This window comes from Panicum virgatum, chromosome 7N, assembly GCF_016808335.1.
Source record: "Panicum virgatum strain AP13 chromosome 7N, P.virgatum_v5, whole genome shotgun sequence".
Classification (NCBI taxonomy): domain Eukaryota; kingdom Viridiplantae; phylum Streptophyta; class Magnoliopsida; order Poales; family Poaceae; genus Panicum; species Panicum virgatum.
This window is the reverse complement of record NC_053151.1, coordinates 36,321,528-36,342,321: the sequence shown is the minus strand read 5'-3', so window position 1 is coordinate 36,342,321 and position 20,794 is coordinate 36,321,528. Positions and strand designations below refer to the sequence as shown.

The 20,794-nt window shown below is 49.3% G+C and overlaps 1 protein-coding gene and 1 pseudogene across 2 annotated transcripts; both read left to right on the top strand.

The window, feature by feature from the left end:
• Positions 1-2,909: 2,909 nt before the first annotated feature.
• On the top strand, positions 2,910-4,634 carry LOC120683290 (protein LOW PSII ACCUMULATION 1, chloroplastic-like). Of its 2 annotated transcripts, none has more exons than XM_039965357.1 (4): positions 2,910-3,230; positions 3,341-3,925; positions 4,019-4,069; positions 4,198-4,634. In XM_039965357.1, exons 1-4 carry the CDS (start codon positions 3,028-3,030, stop codon positions 4,337-4,339), a joined length of 981 nt encoding a protein of 326 aa, XP_039821291.1. In that variant the 5' UTR covers positions 2,910-3,027; the 3' UTR covers positions 4,340-4,634. The 2 variants fall into 2 exon arrangements, with proteins under 2 accessions (XP_039821291.1, XP_039821292.1); XM_039965358.1 differs by having other exon boundaries at positions 2,923-3,225.
• A 5,985-nt stretch (positions 4,635-10,619) lies between these two features.
• On the top strand, positions 10,620-17,826 carry LOC120683087 (annotated as a pseudogene).
• The last annotated feature ends 2,968 nt before the right edge of the window (positions 17,827-20,794 follow it).

Genomic DNA, 20,794 nt, shown 5'->3' with positions numbered 1-20,794 from the left:
TCTCCTTGTATGCAGATGATGCCGCACTCTTCCTGGCCCCAGCTAAAAAGGAAGTATCCTCCCTTGCCGCGCTGCTGACTTTGTTTGGAGAGGCAACTGGACTGAAGACTAATTTTCACAAATCTACAGTGGTGCCCATACATTGTGTCGTGGCGTGGTAAACCACAGCCGGGTGGCGGAATGCACCCGCCTAAGCCCAGAGGGTGAGTACTCGGGGGTTAGCTAGCGCCTAGTTCGATCTCGCTCAAGAACACGATGAACACAGCCGGTTTAGAGTGGTTCGGGCCGCCGGGGCGTAATACCCTACGTCCACTGTGTGTTGTATTGCTTGAGTCTGGAAGAGCTTGGAGCTGATCCAGCGTGCGTCTGAGTGTGCTTGCGCTCTCAAGAGGTTGAGAGTCTTGGCGTGTCTAGTGCTGAGTCTCCAGAGAGTCTTGGAGTCTCCGTGTTCTAGCGGGCGTGCTCTCCCTTTTATATGTCCAAGGGGAGCACGTACACTGAGCGGGGCCCCGACATGTGGACCCGGCGATGTATTATAAACTACACTTTGGCCTTCAATGCCTCAGATCCGGAGATCTTGTCATCGGCTTCCGTGCGTAGCTTCTGACCAGAGATGGTCTTGAGCTGTCCTGTCAGAGTAGAGTCTAGCCTCTGCAGCCGCGCGTCGAGGTCATGATGAAGCGCCGAACTACTGGCTCAGTCACTGTAGCAGCGTGCACTGTTGCTCCAGTCAGTAGCTGGTCATCTTGACTCGTCGCCCATGCGCGCGGCGCTGAGTCTTTAATGCTTGCCTTGGCAACTGACGAGCCGCCTCGGTAACTGGCGATCCACAGTGTGGACTGACAAAAGCTGCCCCGTGCCCAGAGGCAGCAGAGTCCGCCTCAACCACTCGCACTTAATGCGGGTGGGTGAGGGAGCTTCCAGCGGAAGGCTTGCGCCTGCGCCCGCGTCTGTGTGACACGTGGCGGCTCCGGACCCCTCCCGAGCAGCTAGCTGAGCCGAGAGCTCACGGGGGTCCGGATAGCCACGTGGAGGTCCCGGACCCATCTGCGGGAGTCTGGATGGCACGTGGAGGTCCTAGACCCACCTGCGGGGGTCCGGGTCCGTGGCCACAGGTGCTGAGCATTTCCACCTCTGGGACACGTGGTGACACCGGACCCGTCCCCGAGCGGGAAGCGGGTCCGGGACCGTTGGTCCGGTGAGATGGAGTCGGACCCCAAGGGTCCGGCTGCTCAGCTCCTTAGAGCGTAGTTACGGATAACTACGCGAGTCTTGGCACAGTAGGAGTGGGTACCCCAGTTGCAGGGTACCGACACATTGCAATGGTATAAATTTGAGACACGTGTTAGCTGAATTGCCTGCAAAGAGTGCACACTTTCCGATCAAGTATTTGGGCCTCCCTCTGACCACTGTCCGCTTGCGGAGGGTTGATTTTCAGCCTCTTGTCGACAAGACAGTGGCAAAGCTTAACAGTTGGAATGGCAGAAATTTGAACTACGCTGGAAGGCTAACTCTAGTCAAATCGGTCCTCACTTCACAGGTCGTTTACTTCCTGACACCTCTACGTGCACCAAAGGCAACCTTGCAGGATATTGATGCAAAGCGCAAATAGTTTCTTTGGGCCGGCACAGAGAGAATGACGGGGCCAAGTGCAAGGTGAATTGGACAAGGGCTGCACGATCGAAAAAGAATGGAGGCCTAGGTATCCTGCACCTCGGCAAATTTGCGAGAGCACTCCGTCTTCGTTGGCTTTGGCGCGACTGGAATCCTGAGGGCAAACCTTGGGTCGGCAGTGAGTTTCCTTGCAACGAAACAGATAAGCACCTATTTGCGGCAGCAACCACCATCAAAATTGGGAATGGGAAGAAAATAGCCTTTTGGAATAGTGCTTGGATGCAGGGCATACGTCCAAGGGATATGGCACCATCTGTATACACTATCTCCAAGAAAAAAAACAGAACGCTACATGAAGCACTGGCTAGAAACACTTGGATAAAGGATTTAGACCTGTTACACCCATCCTTCTTTGCGCAGCTCATCATAGAATTTGTGCAGCTCTGGAGAACAGTCCAAAGGGTGAACCTCACTCCGCACATCCAAGATGAAATCTGTTGGAAATTCAACGAGTCGGGCCAGTTTTCAACAAGCTTCGCCTACCATGCACAGTTCCAGGGGGCAATGAGCACCAACTTCAACCAAATCATCTGGTCGGCCTAGGCACCACCAAAATGCAAATTCTTTAGCTGGCTAGTTGTACAAGATAGAATTTGGACGGCAGATAGACTGAGTGCAAGAGGCTGGCCGCATAACCCAACCTGTTCACTTTGCCGTAGCTGTCCGGAGACAGGAAATCACCTTTTCGTCGACTGCAGGTTCACCAGGCGTATTTGGGCCGCCTTATCCTTTTGGCTTCGGGAGCCATCTCTGCATCCGACAAACTGGACTTGCACAAACTCGGTACACGAGTGGTGGTCGGAGATGGCTGCGATAAGAGGAGTTTCGCGCAAGGGTTTAAAATCACTTGTCATTCTCGTTTGCTGGGAGATTTGGAATGAGCGTAATGCATGTATTTTTAACAGTACAGAAGCGCCTTCTTTTACAGTGGCAGAGAAGATTAAGGGAGAGGCTTCGGCTTGGACTCTGGCAGGGGCGAAGCACCTGTCGTGCCTAATTAGTGGAGCTTGAGTTTCCTCTAGAGAGTTCGAACGCCGGCTCTCTATGTATAGTGTAAAGTTTTGTTGCTTGTTCCAATTTTGTACTCTAGTTTTTTCCCCTCTTTTTAATACAACAGGCAGCTCTCCTGCCGGTTCCGTTTCAAAAAAAAAAAGTGCAGGTGTGCACAAGAATGGATGCGGCTGCTTAAGGCCCAGGCTCTGTCCTTGCTGTTGCGATTCCCGCCACAAAACCAAGCAGCGGTTGGAGGATGAAATCGTACCACCATCCATTAGCGAGACGCGGACCAGACGCTCTGGTCTGCACTCCGCAGGCAGGCGACTAGGCAAGCACGCACGGCCTGCCGTCCCCGAGATGGCGGCGACCCTTCGGCCTCCCCGCTCCATCTCCGTCTCCGTCCCGTGCGCTGCCCTCGGCGCCTCGCTCCACTCCTCGGTGCCGTTTTCCCGCAAGCCATCACTCCCCTGCGGCAGAGCATGCCGCGCCGGCGTCCGGTGCTCCGCCGCGAACAAGCCCTCTCCTCCTCCCCCCACCGCTCCGGACAGCAGCGAGGTAAGGTAGCCGCCGCCGCCGCCGCCTGCTTGCTTCCGCTCAGCGTGTCTCTGGAATCCGTGGGGTCCTCACCGTCCGGGACAACCGGCCGCGGCTGTCGCGTTGCGTGTGGCAGCTCCATAGCGAGGATACGGAGTGAGGTGCTGTCCCCGTTCCGGTCGGTGCGGATGTTCTTCTACCTCGCGTTCATGGCCAGCGGCGCGCTGGGGGGCCTCATCGCCCTCGCGCAGCTCCTCCCCGCGCTGTCCAACCCCGCGAGGGCCGCCGGCGCGGCCGAGACGCTCAAGGGCCTGGGCATCGACGCCGCGGCCGTCGCGCTCTTCGCCTTCCTCTACTCGCGCGAGAGCAAGGCCAAGGACGCCCAGGTGGCCAGGCTCGCGCGCGAGGAGCGCCTGTCCAGGCTCAAGCTCCGCGCCGGCGCCGGGGACGGCAGGCCGTTCGCGCTCGGCGAGCTGCGCGGCACCGCGCGGCTCGTCATCGTGGCGGGGCCCGGGGAGTTCGTCGCCGAGTCGTTCCGCCGGAGCCAGCCGCTCCTGAGGGAGCTCGCGGAGAGGGCCGTGCTGGCGGTGCCCTTCGCCACGGACGGGGACGCGCCCGAGCTCCGGCTCGACGAGGGCGGCGTCGACGACGACGACGACCTTGCCAGGAGGAGCAGGAGGCTCTGGCAGCTCACGCCGGTGTACACCACCGAATGGGCACAGTACGAAACATGCTGAACTTATCACAGAACAATGTCCGAACACCTTGCTTAGTCTCGCGTTGATTGCCACTTTCGTGTGCCTGATGATTGCAGATGGTTAGACGATCAGAAGAAGCTGGCCGGCGTGCCACCTGATTCCCCCGTGTGAGCACCTCGAGACTTCGACTGGTTTCCGGACGTTTTTTCTGAAGATTTTTTCAGCCGTCAGGTTGCATCGACCTGTATGTTCTTCTTACCCTGGATCTGGATGTCCACGCTTACTTGTGTTGCAGGTACCTCTCGCTCCGGATGGACGGGCGCGTCCGCGGCAGCGGCGTGGGCTACCCGCCGTGGCAAGCGTTTGTGGCGCAGCTGCCGCCGGTGAAAGGGATGTGGTCGGGCCTCCTTGACGGGATGGACGGCAGGGTGCTCTAGACCAACATTGCGAGAAGCCACCCGTTTTGCAGTGACAAGTTTAGCTAGATGTGACCAGTGCTTACAAGGATTTTTTTTTTTACTTTACTTGTTGTTCATCAGAGTTGAAACTGAGAACGTATTAGCATAGTAGCACACGGGCGTAGAATCAGTTAAAGACAGACACCGGGTGTGTAACCCATCATCTTCCTGCGTATGTACATGTATACTGGGTGTTTATAAGCGTGTAATACTTGCGGTAAATCAGAATGCGCACACCTATTTCTTCACTAATAATAAACGGAAAATGTACCTACTCTTGGCTGCCCCTTCCTGCAAGGCTAAAAGAAGGCTGCTGCAATAGGACGACAATGGCGTGGAAGGGGGACAAGATGGCGATAGCGCCGCCGTTGGCCGTTGCAGGCAGGGTAGGGTCTTCGGTGAGACCGTACTGCACCATGGCCAGAGCTTTGGCAGATGTGGACGGCGGTAGGAGCAGCATTGGCTACAGGAAGAAGAAGCAACTGGTCCATTGATTGCACAATCCAATGGTCCGAAAATTTGAGGCGTCAGATGCTCGAGAAACTTTTAGGTGCCATACAGCATGGCCCTTTAGAAATATGATCAACTTGGTATGTTTTGGGGGGGGGGGGGGGGGGGGCTCATTCATCTTTTTTCTTGGTTTTCTGACTCGAAATGTAGCTCAGATTGATACACATTTGGGTGTTGTTTTGCTGGATTTCTCAACAAAATAGTCTCAAAATCCAAGTCAACAGGATCGCTGGTGGTTAGCAAATTGGAAAAAAGAAGAGAGACTAAGAGATGTCTTGTCTGATGAAGTGATGAGTGGATTGGTGAATGATCATCCTATTCTATTTCCAAATCTGACTAAATTGTCTGATTTGAGCAATAGAATGGGTAGAGTCGTTGCCACTTTATCTCTCACAAAGTCACCGTCCCATCATTTGATAGTTAATAGCGAGGAATGTAAATTCTCATATTAGTAAATTCTAAATTTGTATAGGATGATTTTACGTGTTGATGGTATGTACAATGCAAGGTGCTTAGACGTAAGTGCTTAAATGACGTGAAAATGGTAACAGTACAGGTATACATATTAATCCCCAAAACGCAAATTGATTCTTAAACATGTACAAACTACCTTGCAAGCATTAAACATCTTTTAACATTTTAGGCACCGAACGCGAATGACGTAGCCTAAGAACAAGGACCTGTTTCCATGCTCTAATATAAGCTCTGTTTGGAACCAAATCACACCTACGAACTACGATTTGGTCAAGGATCTAGTTGGAACAAGACGAGCCCATGTCTCAGAAGTCCCTGTTTGGTTTAGGGGGTGAAAACAATTGCATGAAAATGTTTCCATATGTTTGGCAAACCCAATGGCATGCAAAGTCAAAAAATGATGGATGCACACACCTAGTTATATGCCTATCTAAATGTGCCAGGAATAGGACTGGGCAGTTTTCACCCGAAAACCGAAAACCGAACCGAGCCGAACCGAACCGAACCGAAGTGTCGGTTTGATCGGTTTTCGGTTTCGGCTTCGGTTTCCAGTTCTACGAACCGAAGTTTATCGGCTCGGCTTCGGTTTTCGTCCCCGGCGCACCGATTCCCCGAACCAACCGAACTTGGTGCCTGCGCTGCTCTCCCACCACGCTGAGCAACACGGCCCACCTTGCTTCTTTTGGCCCAATCAATGCAGCCTACCTCCCTATACAAGCGCGGCCTCGTCAAATGCAGCCAGAACACTCGCAGGTTGACCTTATCCCTTCGACTCTCTTGCAGGGTTAACAATTTCGGCGAAATTTTGCCGAAATTTCGGAAAATTTTCCGTTTCCGCTAGTTACCGGGATTCGAAATTTCGGTATTTTTCGGAAAATTTCGTTTTCAAATTCAAAATTCAACAAATTTCGACCAAAATTCACCGAAATTCGCCGAAATTTACCGAAATTTCGGAACGAAATTTCGTTTCCGGTAAACACCGGGATTTGACCGGAAAACGAAATGGTTAACCCTGCTCTCTTGTTCTGGATACCGCATCGGGTCGTGACGGCGGCGGCGGCGCGACGGCGGCGCGCGAGGTGAGGCTGTCTGGTTGTGAGCTCTGCGGTGGCCGGGGGCCGAGACGCGCAGGGCCGCAAGCTACACGACGGCGCGAGCCAGGCAAGGCGTACATGCTGCGCGACGGCCGACGGTGCTGCCTGTGAGCTACGAGCCTACGACGGCGATGTCCATGTGTGCTTGTTAGCTTCTTGTCTCTTGTGCTTGGCTGTAAGTTAAACTATTGTCTATTAGCTCGTGTATAGCTGCTGATCTGAGGTGCAATGTATTGGATTCGATCTACTATTTCTGATTTGTTCTTTGGTCATCTTTACTTCGGTGGAACCGATCAACCGAACCGAGCAACCGAAAACCGAAGGTCTCGGTTTTTTATTTTGCCGTGCACCGATCGGTTTCTGATTTCTAGACACCGAAGTTTTTAACAACCGATTAAACCAAACCGATAACACCGATTACACCGAATGCCCACCCCTAGCCAGGAATCGGCGCGATGGCGTGAGGCGTGGTCCCACGTGGGGCCCGTGCAATGTTCATGCGGGTCCCGTGTACTATTCAGGTGGGACCCACATGTGACCCGCGTACTATTCAGGCGGGACACATGTGGGATCCACGTACTATTCAGACGAGACCTATATGGAACCCACGTACTATTCAGACGGGACCCACATACCATTTAAGCATGACCCACTTACTATTTAGGCGGGACCCACGTAAAGCCACGGTTCTATCAAATGAGCCTCTTTATCTTAAAAAAAATATTTTTCTTCCATTAAATTTTGTATACTACATTCACATGTAGTAGTTGTACTATTTTTTGAGTTTTGGTTTCCCTCCGTAAACTCACAAAATATAATTGAACTGTTCATTCATTTCTAATCTTACTTTTTTTTCCTACTAAAGTAATTAAACTATACCTACTGACACAAAAAAAACGAATTCCTAAGAAAAAATTATATGTACCTCTATACTAGAATGCTTGGGATTGACGCGCTCTCAGACTCTAAACTATTATGCCACTTTACTGTGACATTTAAATTTAACTAAATACATCGATATAATGTTGCTTCGAATATAGTAACGGATAATATCTTTCCATTAATATTTTAGGTCAATATTTTTGGTATAGGCGCGCGTAGCGCGCCAACTTGACTAGTTGTCCCCCAAAAGCCGGTACGGAGGGGGCCTAGGGGAGGTGGGAGGTCTGCGCGGGGGAGGGGGGCGCATCTTGCGCTGGGGCACGCGAACGGGGACACCTAACGCGGTTTGATGTGGGTCCCGCCCATGGCTCCATCCCATGGGCTCAATTTCCTAACTTGAAACCAAACATATGACATTCCGTACCGGGAAAATTTTCCCCTCCCCAAACCAAACACGGCCCAGAAACTGAGATAACAGAAACCGTTCCCTGGGCCTGCCAACGCGAGGGCCCACGGACCGTGAGCCCGTGACCCCAACGAGCCAACCGCTACGGGAAGAGCGTGGATCCTATATATCTTCCGGAAGATTTTTTCTTCATCACCTTCCACTGTTTGAGATTCGTACAAACAACCACAGCCCTTGGATCCATCTCAAACCCTAAATTCCTCTCTCTCATTCCTAAACGACATTATGAATTAAATTAGAGTGGTAAAAAACCTAGTCAATGGTCTGATATGGAATGCTGATCTCTTTTGTTGTGCAAAATGTTATTTTTTTTCTTATGAATTGTCTGTATAGTGACTTGTTATAACTTCTTATGCTGATATTGAATACATATATATCTTTAATACATATGTTGCTGCAAGCTTTCCATGTTTGCATCATTTGCACAACTGTGTTCCTGGAGGCATTTTGTGATGTTTTAAGATGTGTTAATATTTCTGTGTGTTCATGGCTTTTGAATTCCGTAGTCAACTACTGAATGCCATTAGACCAGTGGCTGCTGATTTGAGATTGTACATCATGGTGTTCACATTCATCAGGGATTTCACACTCTGCAAAAGGCTATTGCTTGATATCAGTTCTGGAGACAATGAAAACTTATTCAGCTGAGGAGGGCTTAACAGAGGAGGCTGTGGTTACTAAGCTTCGCATATGTCGTTATCACCATCCATACCTTCACAGTTCTTTGAGGAATAATTCTTCAGGTTGGATTTTATATTCTTGAACGTTTTTTTCATTCTTATATTATGATAGTTTGATCTAGAAACAATTATTTGGAACTTGACACCAGAATCCTCTAACTTATTCTGTTATCATGGGCTCATGACCTTATTTTCAACATCAGATGAATGGCCCGTCTTCATTAAAATCTTTAGAATCGATACTATATGGAATGTTGATTTTTTTTTTTCACACTTGGCTTGGAGCCTTGTTTCTTGCAACACATTTTGTAAGCCAGTTATGTGTTCACACTACATATGTTGAGGCATTTAGCAATGAGATATTTTAATAGATTTGATTGTTATCACTTTGCTGCATGACGTAAGAGGCTCTGCATGTAAGAACAGTAATGTAATTTATGGAAGCAGAGTTGATATGTGTTACTAGCCCTACAATATGCATCCAACAGATGCTGTATTAGGCTGTTAGCCATATCATGCTATTTTAAACTTCGCTGTCATTTGCTTGCAGGGACATCACGCTGGGGGGAATTCGGTGTAGGAGGACTCTTGTGGGGAGAGTGCAGGGGGAATTCTTGTAGGAGAGAATAATGCTGGTATTCCTCCAACCCTAGAAGGGTGGGTATATATAATACCTATACATGGGCCTCTAGATGAGCCTCTATACACATGGGCTCAATATACTCCAACACCCCCGCAGTCTGAACTACGGCGCAGCGGTGTTCAAGACTGGACAACAAGAAAGCTAAGCTAACACCCCCCTCGCAGTCTGAACTAGCCGACGCAGCGGTATTCAAGACTGGACAAGAAGAGAGTACAAATAGAGTACAAAGGGCAAATACCCCCCTCAGTCACAATTAGCCACCGGCTACGTTGAGGCTGGATCGAAACTCCGAGAAGGTCGAGGAGGCAGCCCCTTGGTGAAGATGTCAGCAAACTAGGAGGGTAGTCGGGACATGGAGTACCCGAACATCGCCGATTGCGACTCTGTCGCGCCACGAAGTGTAGGTCGATCTCACGTGCTTCGTCCGCTGATGCTGGACGGGGTTGGTGGAGAGATACACGGCGCTGACGTTGTCGCAGTAGACGAGCGTGCTCTTGGCGAGCGGGCTGTGGAGCTCCGCCAAGAGCTGTCGTAGCCAGGACGCCTCCGCTACGCCGTTAGCGATAGCCCAGTACTCCGCCTCGGCACTGGAGCGGGAGACAACCGGCTGCCACTTGGACGACCAGGAGACCAGGTTGCCGCCCAGGAAGACGCCGTAGCCGGAAGTGGAGCGACGAGTGTCCGGGGCAAGTCAGCCCAGTCAGCGTCGGTGTAGACCACCAGCTCAGCAGAGGACGAGCGGTGAAGCACCAGGCCGAGGTTCACAGTGCCACGGACGTAGCGGAGGAGACGCTTCAGCGCAGCAAGGTGTGACCCCCGGGGATCATGCATATGGAGACAGAACTGCTGGACAGCGTAGGTGAGGTCCGGCCTGGTGAAGGTGAGATACTGCAAAGCACCAGCCAGACTCCGGTAGGCAGTAGGATCAGCCACCGGATCACCCAGATCAGCGGACAGCTTCGCCTGAGTGTCGACAGGAGTGGAGCAGGGCTTGCAATCAGTCATCCCAGCCCGCTCCAGGATATCGAGTGCGTACTGCCGCTGGTGCAGGAGAAGACCAGACGGGCGAGGCTCAACAGTGACGCCCAAGAAGTGGTGGAGCTGACCGAGATCCTTCGTAGCAAACTCCTGCTGCAGAGAGGAGATGACACTCTGAAGCAACCGCTGACTAGAGGCTGTGAGCACAATGTCATCAACGTAGAGCAGCAGATAGGAAGTCTCATCCCCACGGCGGTAGACGAAGAGAGACGTGTCAGACTTGGCCTCGGTGAACCCCAATGTCAGCAAGAACGTGGCGAACCGAGAGTACCAAGCCCGAGGAGCCTGCTTCAGTCCATAGAGAGACTTGTTGAGCCGGCAGACCATATCCGGACGACTCGAATCCACAAATCCCGCTGGCTGAGAGCAGTAGATAGTCTCTGACAGAGTGCCGTGAAGAAACGCATTCTTCACGTCCAGTTGGTGCACAGGCCAAGAGCGCGAGAGCGCAAGCGAGAGGACCGATTGAGCAATGCTGGTTTTGCAGCTTGTGAAGCTACTTGAGTCAAAAGAGGTCAATCACATTGAATTTTGTAGAATAAAAAATGTCCTTGACGAGATTATGCTCATGAGCCGAAATGCTGAGCTTTCTGCTATCCTGAAACAAATTGCTGGTACCTGCTTCTGTGGCTACTGGTTTGAAAGTTGAAGCTGATATGCTAGTAAGTGCTGTTTAAAACTTTTCAAGTATCTTCTGGAATTCTAGATATTACATGTAATGCGGCACATTGATTGCTGTAAACCTCTTTATGTTTGATATACATGTGATGTATATGGATGATATTTTTAGCATTCTCATTTTATTTTGTATAGTTGAATTTCCCTTGATCCCTTCTGTTGTGCTGATAATCTGGAGCATTTCTTTTTACCCTTTTGCAGATGAACGAATGTAGCTTTATTTCACAACGAATCGCTGAAGTGATTTCTTTAGGTGTTGAAAATGATCAAGCAATAACCTCATTCGAACATATTCCAAAGGAGTTCTTTAATGACATGGAGTCATCTTGGAAGGGGCGCGTGAAAAGGATCCATGCTGAAGAGGAGTTTGCAAATGTTGATAGAGCTGCTGAGGCATTATCGACAGTGGTTGGTTTTGAGCAATCCTTTTATGTTTAAAATTTTACTGCTTTTTTTTCTTGCATAGAATCAAATATTTCCGTTAGCCCTTGATGGCATCTATATTGAAGTTTTTGAATAGTCTGACCACAGCCATGCCCTCCAGTGTGTGATATGATGCTGCAATATTAACAGGAGACCATGAATTTCATTTCCTTGGATCCATCAATTGCTTGGGGGTATACTAATGCATATTGTGGTTTCAGGTCATTGATGATTTTATGCCCATTATTTCAAGAGTGAAATTTGTAATGTCCTCAAATGGAAGTCCTAAAGGAGAAATCTGTTATGCAAAAGATAATGAAGCTGTTTGGTTTAAAGGAAAGCGATTCACACCAAATGTATGGGCTAACACCCCTGGTGAGCAACAAATAAAACAACTGAAACCTGCAATTGATTCAAAAGGCAGAAAGGTTGGGGAGGAATGGTTTACAACGGTCAAAGTTGAGAATGCTTTAAACAGGTACTGGCTCACAGTATTACAACCTGACTCAACAAATGCTTCAGATGTCGGAGAAAAACAAATGCTTCATATATTTTGCACCAACGCAATAACTTGGTTAACTCTGCATGGTTGGGTAATCATCAGAAAGTTGCCGCTTTACTGGATTAGTACAATATATCATAGGAAATGCCATTCCATGTTACTAAAATATGTACGGTTTTGATGTTGAAAATGTTGCATTCATTTGTTTTTATGTCACCTTCTATTACTGTATTTATGTATTGTTGTACTTTTTTTTACAAAGTTGCGAGTACTGTCGTATGTGCATTGGCACACAGTAGAAGTATCCTAGAATAAGCTTGCTTTCATACATTTTAGGAGAACAATTACAATTGGAAAGTTTTCCCCACAATAACCTGTACTAAAATTATGCTGATGTTTGTGTTCAGGTACCATGAAGCTTGTGATAATGCTAAAAATAAAGTTCTTGAACTGTTGAGAGGGCTTTCAAGTGAATTGCAGGACAAGATCAATATACTTGTCTTTTGCTCAACAGTGCTCATCATAGCAAAAGCACTGTTTGGTCATGTTAGGTGATTACTATTATTCTTGCTTTTAGGCACACTCCATTACTCATCACGTTCTTTTTTTTCCATCAGTTTATAGCATTTCACTGGATTCTTGCTATTCTGCTATCTGCAAATTATCCAAGGTTCAAAGTTTTGGCACCCAAGTAGCTCAACCAGCCAAGTTCTGGAATAGTTACTGATAGGAAGTTGTTAATTGCAAAATGAACCAGCTGAGGGAAAAAATTGAATTTGTTTTGTGATGATTAAAATGACTGGTTGTTTTGCATAAAGGTCTGGTCTAGTCTGGTACCAAAAGTGAACCGGTGGCTAGTCGGTCACCAAAATTAGCTAGTGAAACTTGTTGTATTTCTAATTTCTTGTCATATTGCAATGTGAAATGTGGGATATTTGGTGTATATCTCTATGTTATTTAGTTAAGATGTTTGCCAGAGGCTCAGAGCCTATTGACAACATGTTGCATTGTGTTTAGTGTTTGGCAATGCAGTGTTATCAATTCTATGTGCTGATTATATTGTTGTCTGGCAAATCCATCTATGCACAGTGGACTTATTAGTGCTTTTTTTTAACAAAAAATCTTGAGCAGTGATGCCCGAAGAAGAGGTTGGATGATTCGTACTATATCTCCCTTATCGAAGGTACTGTTTTTTGAACTATATTTCTATATTTTGAGTCTCAATTCCTCCCTACCTTTGCCCTTTTATCCATCCACCCATGCAAGTAGTTAATGGGTGTCTGTTATCTTACCTGTTAGTCTAGGGGCTACCAAGTTTTCCTTCAGTTTAATGGCCTGGTAGTATTGTCCACCAATGATCCTGCTCGCTTCAGCTCTTTTAGGCTGTGGCTGCAGCAAGTAATATCTACAGTAAATTTTACTTGCTGGCTGCTGCTGCTGCCGCCGCAACTGCAGCCAGCACTACCGAGCACCTCCGATGATACTCCCTCCAGTCAGTATTACCTGACGTTTAGGACAACAGGAAAGATTAGACTAGTTATGCTGGTGTCGGGTACCATAATTAGGGGTACCATAATTATGGACTAAATCACCCTCAAAACGCAGAACACATATTCGGCAATCGGGCCCACAAAAGCCTACAGTCTTCTTCCCATCCGAAGGGAAAGAAAGACTCCAGAGAGGCCCCATCTTCGCTGGGCCCACGGCCCAGCTTCACAGTGCAGCCCATCCGAACCCCCTCGAACCTGCGGAGCCATCTCCGCTTCGCTCGAGACCTCCCCGCCGAGGCCCTCGACAGCGCACTACGACTCCGCCTCGCTCGAGGGTAGCGGACCTACCCTCGGGAGAGCGAACTAACTCCGATTCGCTCGAGGCTACCCCTCGGCTGACGGAGTTAACAACCCGCCGGCTCACCCGCCCGCCTAACGGAGGCAATAAATGCCAACCACTCCACCGCAGAGTGGGGAGTCAGGCGGTGACAGGCCACGACGCCGTCCAGCGGCTGTGACCAGGGTCCCGTCCGCCAACCCCGGTCACTGCTCCGCCATCCCCGGCCCTGTGCAGACATTCCCGGCACTGCTCCCGCCACTGTGCTGCCTACTCCCCGTACTCCCTTCGTACTTTCTCTACTGCAGAACCCTCGATCAGCATGGGCGCGACCCTCGGACGCGGCCCGGGCCTTGACCAGATCAAGACCTCCGCCTGGAGGACCCTCGACGCTCTGCCATGCATGCCTGGAGGACGGTACCCTCCACAGCAACCGCCACGACACCCACAGGAGCTATCAGGACGCCGGCGCAATCTCCGCAAGGCCAGGACGTCGCCCAGGACAACCGTACGCCCGACGCCTTACTCTCCAGTGCCTCACAGTGTTCCTTCTACAGTAGACATCCACTGTGCACCCCCGATTCGGGGAGAAGACGACGACTTCCGACACCCCGTACATGTACGCCGCCCCTCCTTGTGTCTATAAAAGGAGGAGACGGGCTCCTTACAAGGGGACCGGATCTAACTTCTCATCCGCTCAAACCAATTCCTTTAGCTTCACTCGCTCTCTCTCTCTGATATTGGCACTTGTCTCAATCATCTAGCAGAGACCTGGGAGCTTCCCTCCCTCTCTCGCCTTGCTTGTACCCCCTACTACAGGCACTCTGGTGCAAGATAATACAGCGCCCTCGCGTACCCCTGTTGGACGTACGGCCCCACGGCCGGAACCAGGATAAACCCGTGTGTTCCTGTATTGCCTCTTGCATCAACCGTCTAGGGTTAGGGATCACGCAGCATTTTTACTAGTTGGTGCCGGACCGTCGGGTCTGGACACCGACAGCTGGAGGGAGTACTTGATTTTGGTTAAAGATGAATTAACATAGTTTTGTTGGACCAGCCATGAGCTGTCCTCTTTATACTTGTATATACATTTCACAGATAACATGTTCCTTTCTTATACATTTTCTGTTTACATACCTTGATTTTACTTGTGTAGGACTGTGTTGTGGAGGAAAGTTCAAGTGAAATGGAGTTAGTAGGGCTCTTTCCTTACTGGCTTGATTTTAATCAAGGGAATGCAATACTGAATGATGTCCGCATGCACTCTTTATTTGTTCTGACTGGTCCAAATGGTGGTGGTAAATCTAGTATGCTGCGATCAGTCTGTGCAGCTGCATTGCTTGGAATATGTGGCCTGATGGTGCCTTCATCTTCAGCTATAATCCCACATTTTGATTCCATTATGCTGCATATGAAAGCCTATGATAGCCCCGCTGATGGGAAAAGTTCATTCCAGGTGCCAACATTTTTCTTCTGTCCAATTTGTATCATACATTCTCAGATGAATGTGGGTCACATTGCAACGTCTTAGTTATGTTTATTAATGGAATTTTACTTGCTGAAAGTTCATTAATGTTGTTGCTGTGGGTTGGTTATTTTGGTGTTTTATAGTTGTCCAAGCTTCTTACCTTTTCCATCAATTGTTCTCCAAGCACATTAAGTTGTAATCACGTGTCATTGGACTATGCTCATCTCTTTTCTCATATTAAGGATGAAATAAGTTATCAAAACCATCTGGTTCCTGCTGTGCTTATGATAGAGTACTTATTTCCTGATTCGAGAAAATTGTATTTGATCTTTTTGCTCGTATGATTATACCATAAACTATATTATACCAGATCCAGACACTTTGTTTTGACTTGCTGTCCTTTTGCAGATTGAAATGTCGGAGATACGCGCTTTAGTCAGCCGAGCTACTGCTAGGAGTCTTGTTCTGATTGATGAAATATGTAGGGGCACAGAAACTGCAAAAGGAACATGTATAGCTGGTAGCATCATTGAAAGACTCGATACTGTTGGCTGTCTAGGGATCATATCAACTCATCTACATGGCATCTTTGACCTGCCTCTCTCACTCAGCAATACTGAATTCAAAGCTATGGGAACTGAAGTGATTGATGGGTGAATTAATCCAACATGGAGATTGATGGATGGTATCTGTAGAGAAAGCCTTGCTTTTCAAACGGCAAGGGGGGAAGGCATGCCTGACTTCATAATTAGAAGGGCTGATGAGCTATATTTGACTATGGCTGCAAATAACAAGCAGGCAACATCAATGGTGCACGATGAACCTTCTAATGTCAGCTGCAGTGTAAATGGCTTGGTTGAGAAACCTGGTTCTCTGAGAAACAGACAAGAAATTCTGCCTGGTGCGTTTGAGCAGCTTCGGAGGGAAGTCGAGAGCACTGTTACTATGATATGCAAGAAGAAAATGTTGGACCTCTACAACAAACATAGCATTGCAGAATTGTTTGATGTTGTTGCGGGATTTCTAGGGTACCCACAGCCGGGTGGCGGAGCGCACCCGCCTATTCCCAGTGAGGGAGGACTCTGGGGAGTATTTTGGCGATTGGGCTGATCTTGCTTTGAGACAGGCACACAAGAACACACGATTTAGAGTGGTTCGGGCCGCCGGAGCGTAATACCCTACGTCCACTGGGAGAAGTATTTCTCTTGGTTGTGTATGAACCTATCCTCTGCCGGGTCTTGGCTTTCACCCAGCCTGCCTTCTTCTAGCGGGCGCCCCCTTTTATAGACCAAGGGGTGCGGTTACATAGGACGTTGGGGCCCCGATAAGTGGGCCCAACGTGACTGTGCAGCATACTGCGCGGAGTACTTAAATGGCTACAGTAGTTATGAAACTTTTCTCCGATATGCTTCCATACCCCACCGCCCCTCTGACTCAGGGGAGTCTTCTCTTATCCCGTCAGCTAGGTGCCCGTTGGGGTATCGTAGCTTGCGGCGTGGCCTGTTGAGGCTATTATTTAGGCGTCATAATGAGTAAAGCCGAGCAGTCGTATCCATCTGTCTGGGCAGACTGACAGGCGCGGCGCGGGCGGCGCCAGCGGCCCCACTACACGTCTTGGTAATATGCGATCAATAGTGTTCCTTCGTCAATGAATCGCCTCAGCTTCTGCTATATCAATGCGGACGTCCACCTACCGCAATGAATGCAGTGGTAGGTGAGCTTTAGTATGGAAACCAGGCGGGCATATCTTGCAGACACGTGGCGGCTCCGGACCACCTCGAGGCGGGGTGTCGATTTCTTCCCTTAGTGAGGGGTCCGGTTACTATACAGGGGGTCCGGGACCCCATGAGGGGTCCGGGACTTCCGCGGGGGTCCGGACTCCACGGGAGGTCCGGAGCCCCGGCTGTTCGGGCTGAGCGCCTGCCTCTTCCGGGACACGCGGTGTTCCTGGACCTTTCCCAGCCGTGAGACAGGTCCGGGACCGTTGTCTGGAGAACAGGACTCCGGACCACAGGGGTCCGGCTGTTTGGACGTAGCCAAGTATAACTACAAGGCCCTTGCCTAGACACAGCAAGAGGGGGTACCCCAGTCCTGGGGTACCAATAGACGTGGTCTGTGTTGCTGTTGGCGCAAGAGAGCAACCACCGTCAACTGTAGGCAGGTCTAGCATCTATGTGATTATCAGAAGTGACAGCAAGCTTTATGTTGGACAGGTAAATTCTTGATCAAATTTTCCTGCATTTTTTAGTATCTCGATGAAGTGTTGACAGAGACCCCTTTCTGACTGCAGACAGATGATCTTGTGGGGCGTCTTCATGCTCACAGATTGAAAGAAGGTATGCAGGATGCCACGATAATGTACATCGTGGTTCCTGGCAAGAGCGTTGCCTGCCAGCTGGAGACACTTCTCATAAACCAGCTTCCTTTGAAAGGCTTCAAGCTCATCAACAAGGCAGATGGAAAGCACAGGAACTTTGGTATATCTCGCATCTCCGAAGAGGCAATTGCCAGTCACTAAATTCATCAGCTGTAGCTCTAATTTAGCTAGTCGACGTGAGAGCCTTGTTTTGCATTGTCGTCTCTTTTGGCTGCACGATAGGAGGCAGGAGCTAACTGACACCATGCCGCCCCCAATTTTGCTGAACTCATAGTGGTGTTCGCCTTGTGCATAGTAGGGGCTTCTTCCATTGTTTTAGGATGGGCAGTGCAAATGATTAGCAATGCAATGGTACTACTGCCGTGCAACAGACCTTGGCAGTTGATTCATTTGTTGGATCTCAATTAGTGCTTGTGCTCCTAGTGACGTGATTGTGATGGAACCGCCAAATTAAAACTCTAATTAAGCGTAATGGCCGTCATTTGAACACATCGGGCGCATTAGATTAACGGCTTAATTTGGCGATCCCTTCTCAACCCACGGCCCGATCGAAAACAACACCGGTAGTCCCACGCGAAGGTGGGTTCAGATGGTACAAGCACGACACAAATACTTGAAATTTTACAAAGATGCGTGATAGAACTTTAAGTTTACAAACCGAGTTTCAAATACAAAATTTAATTTACAAAAGTTGGAACCCTCATGAATTCGCAACCGGAGAACTAAAGTTAAATTTGAAAGAAACTTCACTAAAACAACTACCCTACACTGCTGCCCACTCTCAGCCTAACAACACCGGTCAGACCGGTCAGGAGAACCGGTCAGACCGGCGTGCATGCACCTGCCCAAGGGATACCGGTCAGACCGGTCCACCAAACCGGTCAGACCGGTCCCGACAAAACAGATGGGTTGAACACTCCGCCCTCGAGTGTGCAACCCGACAAACCCCTAACCTAAGGGTCTCGCTCCACGACCTGCCGCCCCTCTGCATCCCGGCGGATGAACTTGACGCAACAGGGGCAGAAGTCGACGTCCTGGGGTCCTGAAATAATAATGGTGGCAACAAACCCTGAGTATTCTAATACTCAGCAAGGCTTACCCGACCAGTGTGTATAACTTAGCCCACATATCTAGACATGCACGGCCTTTGGCTGGTGGTTTGTTTTGTAGAAAAAGCAACTAGAGGTGTATCCTTACTTTCCATGTTTTAGCCACATATTTTAGATAGATAGACTCTTACTAATGTTTGCTATCTAAACACCCAAGTTGGGGCATACAATTTAAGATTCAAAATAGTATCCATTTTTATGTTTCTAATATTCTATCTCATTTGCTACGGTGTGACAAAGAGATCAAGACCCTCATATCCGCGAGACACGGCGAATCGATCCGATTTAACCTTGCAAGGTGGACCTAACCAACACGGCACGTATTTGCCCCGTCGGACTATACATGCCAACCATTCCCCTTCCCGCCTCGAACTACAGGAACCAGCCCAACGACATATGGTCAGCCGAGCTCAACGTGAGACCACCAAAAGTAAACATATGCATCCCAATTCTCCGCGACTACTCGACTCGCCCCAGGAGTTGGGTGCGGGTTCCTGTACTTTCGAAGCAGGGCAGTACTCGGCTTACCGGTTTCGACTACCTCCTACTCCCGGCATGTGGTTAGTACAATTCAATCTCCGATCAGCACTGCTACATCCACCGGTCCTTAATCGACACAGACGGGGCTAAGACACCCAGGAACCCTGTCCTGCTGCCATACCTATCCCTCATCCCCGCCCGGTCTCATATCTCCATATCCGTTACAATCCATTCCACCAATACTGAAGTATAAAGATAGTAATGTATCTCGCGAGTAACCGGCAATTACTCGGCTTCTAAAGTTTCCTGTGTCTCGCGAGTGACACGAAGCCACTCGACTTCTACCGGACTCTTTTAGCCTAGCACCGCTATCGACCTAGACTTACTAGTAAACCCAAGGTAAACCTAGGGATTATGCAACTAGGGTTTCAATCAATTCCCTAATACGTAATGCACAAGTAATAGATAAAACATATACATAGTGAATCATCATTTAAAATAATAGGACATGCACCGGGGCTTGCCTTGCGCCTGCTGCTCAACACTGGGGTGAGTGGGGCCTTGGGCCGACTCCCCGCGAACCTCCTCCTGCGGGGCTGGCCCCTGCGGCTCCTGTGGCTCCGCAACCACTGCGTATACGGATCCCTCGGCGACAACGTCTACACGTATGCAATGATATGAGAATGTATGCAAATACGATATGCAACAACAATCCTTAAAATGCCCAAGTAGAAACACTACAAATTTACCCCAAATTTACCCAATTCTACACCCAACAGTTCTATTAAAACCCGGAATTTCCGGACTCATACCCGGAGTATCCGGATTCCGAAATCCGGAGTTTCCAGGCCTATACCCGGAGTTTCGCCCGGAGTGTCCCAAACCCGGAGTATCCGGGCCTATACCCGGAGTTTCGCCCGGAGTTTTCAAAACCCGGAGTTTCCGGGGCTATACCCGGAGTCTCCGGGCTTGACAGCATTTTCGCCCCAAAAACTGAAATTTTGATTGTGACAAAACCAACCCACCAAATTTGAAACCCTCTTGAATCCTAGTTGAAGGATGCATATAGAGAGGATTGACCAAAGGAAATCACCTAGAACATCCTAAAACAACCAAATCGGCGAGCCCTAACTTATAGTACCTTGAGCTAGCTCCTCTTGCAAGAAAAACTCGAAAACGATGTCGCCCCAAGGTGGAATACTTGTAGAAGATGATTCCCCACGCCGAGTGAAGCTCCCTTGGCCTTGGAGTCAAGTTGAAATGGAAGATTTCGGAATCTAGAGCTTAGGGGAGAGGGAGGAGAGGGAGAGCCCGTGAGGGAGGTGAGGGAGAGAGAGAGGTTGCGGGAGAGAGTGAGAGTGAGTGAGAGAGAGAGAGTGATATATTCTATTTAAATGGTTGTGGGTCCAGATGACCAAATTATGAAAGTAGTAACTCCATGCCTGGAGTCTCCGGGCCAATGGCCGGAGTATCCGGGTGTTACAGTGATAGCTTGATCACTCCAAGCAGTAGCTGGGTGCTCCTTTCTAGGGCACCAGGTTAAAAACAAAACATCGGCGTGGATCAGATTCCAGGGGGGCGTGCGCTCGGAGCCCTTCGAAAATGAGGGAGGGTGCTCCGTACTCCTTGCTTTCAGCAACGCCCCGAATATTCTGTGCTAAAGCTGCATTTTGTAGCTTGAAAGTACTGGCGAACAAAAATGTGATGGGATCATGATTCCCATCATTAGATTCCGCAGAGGCAGGCAGGTCTATACCAATCATAAATCCCTGTGGCGTGGCAC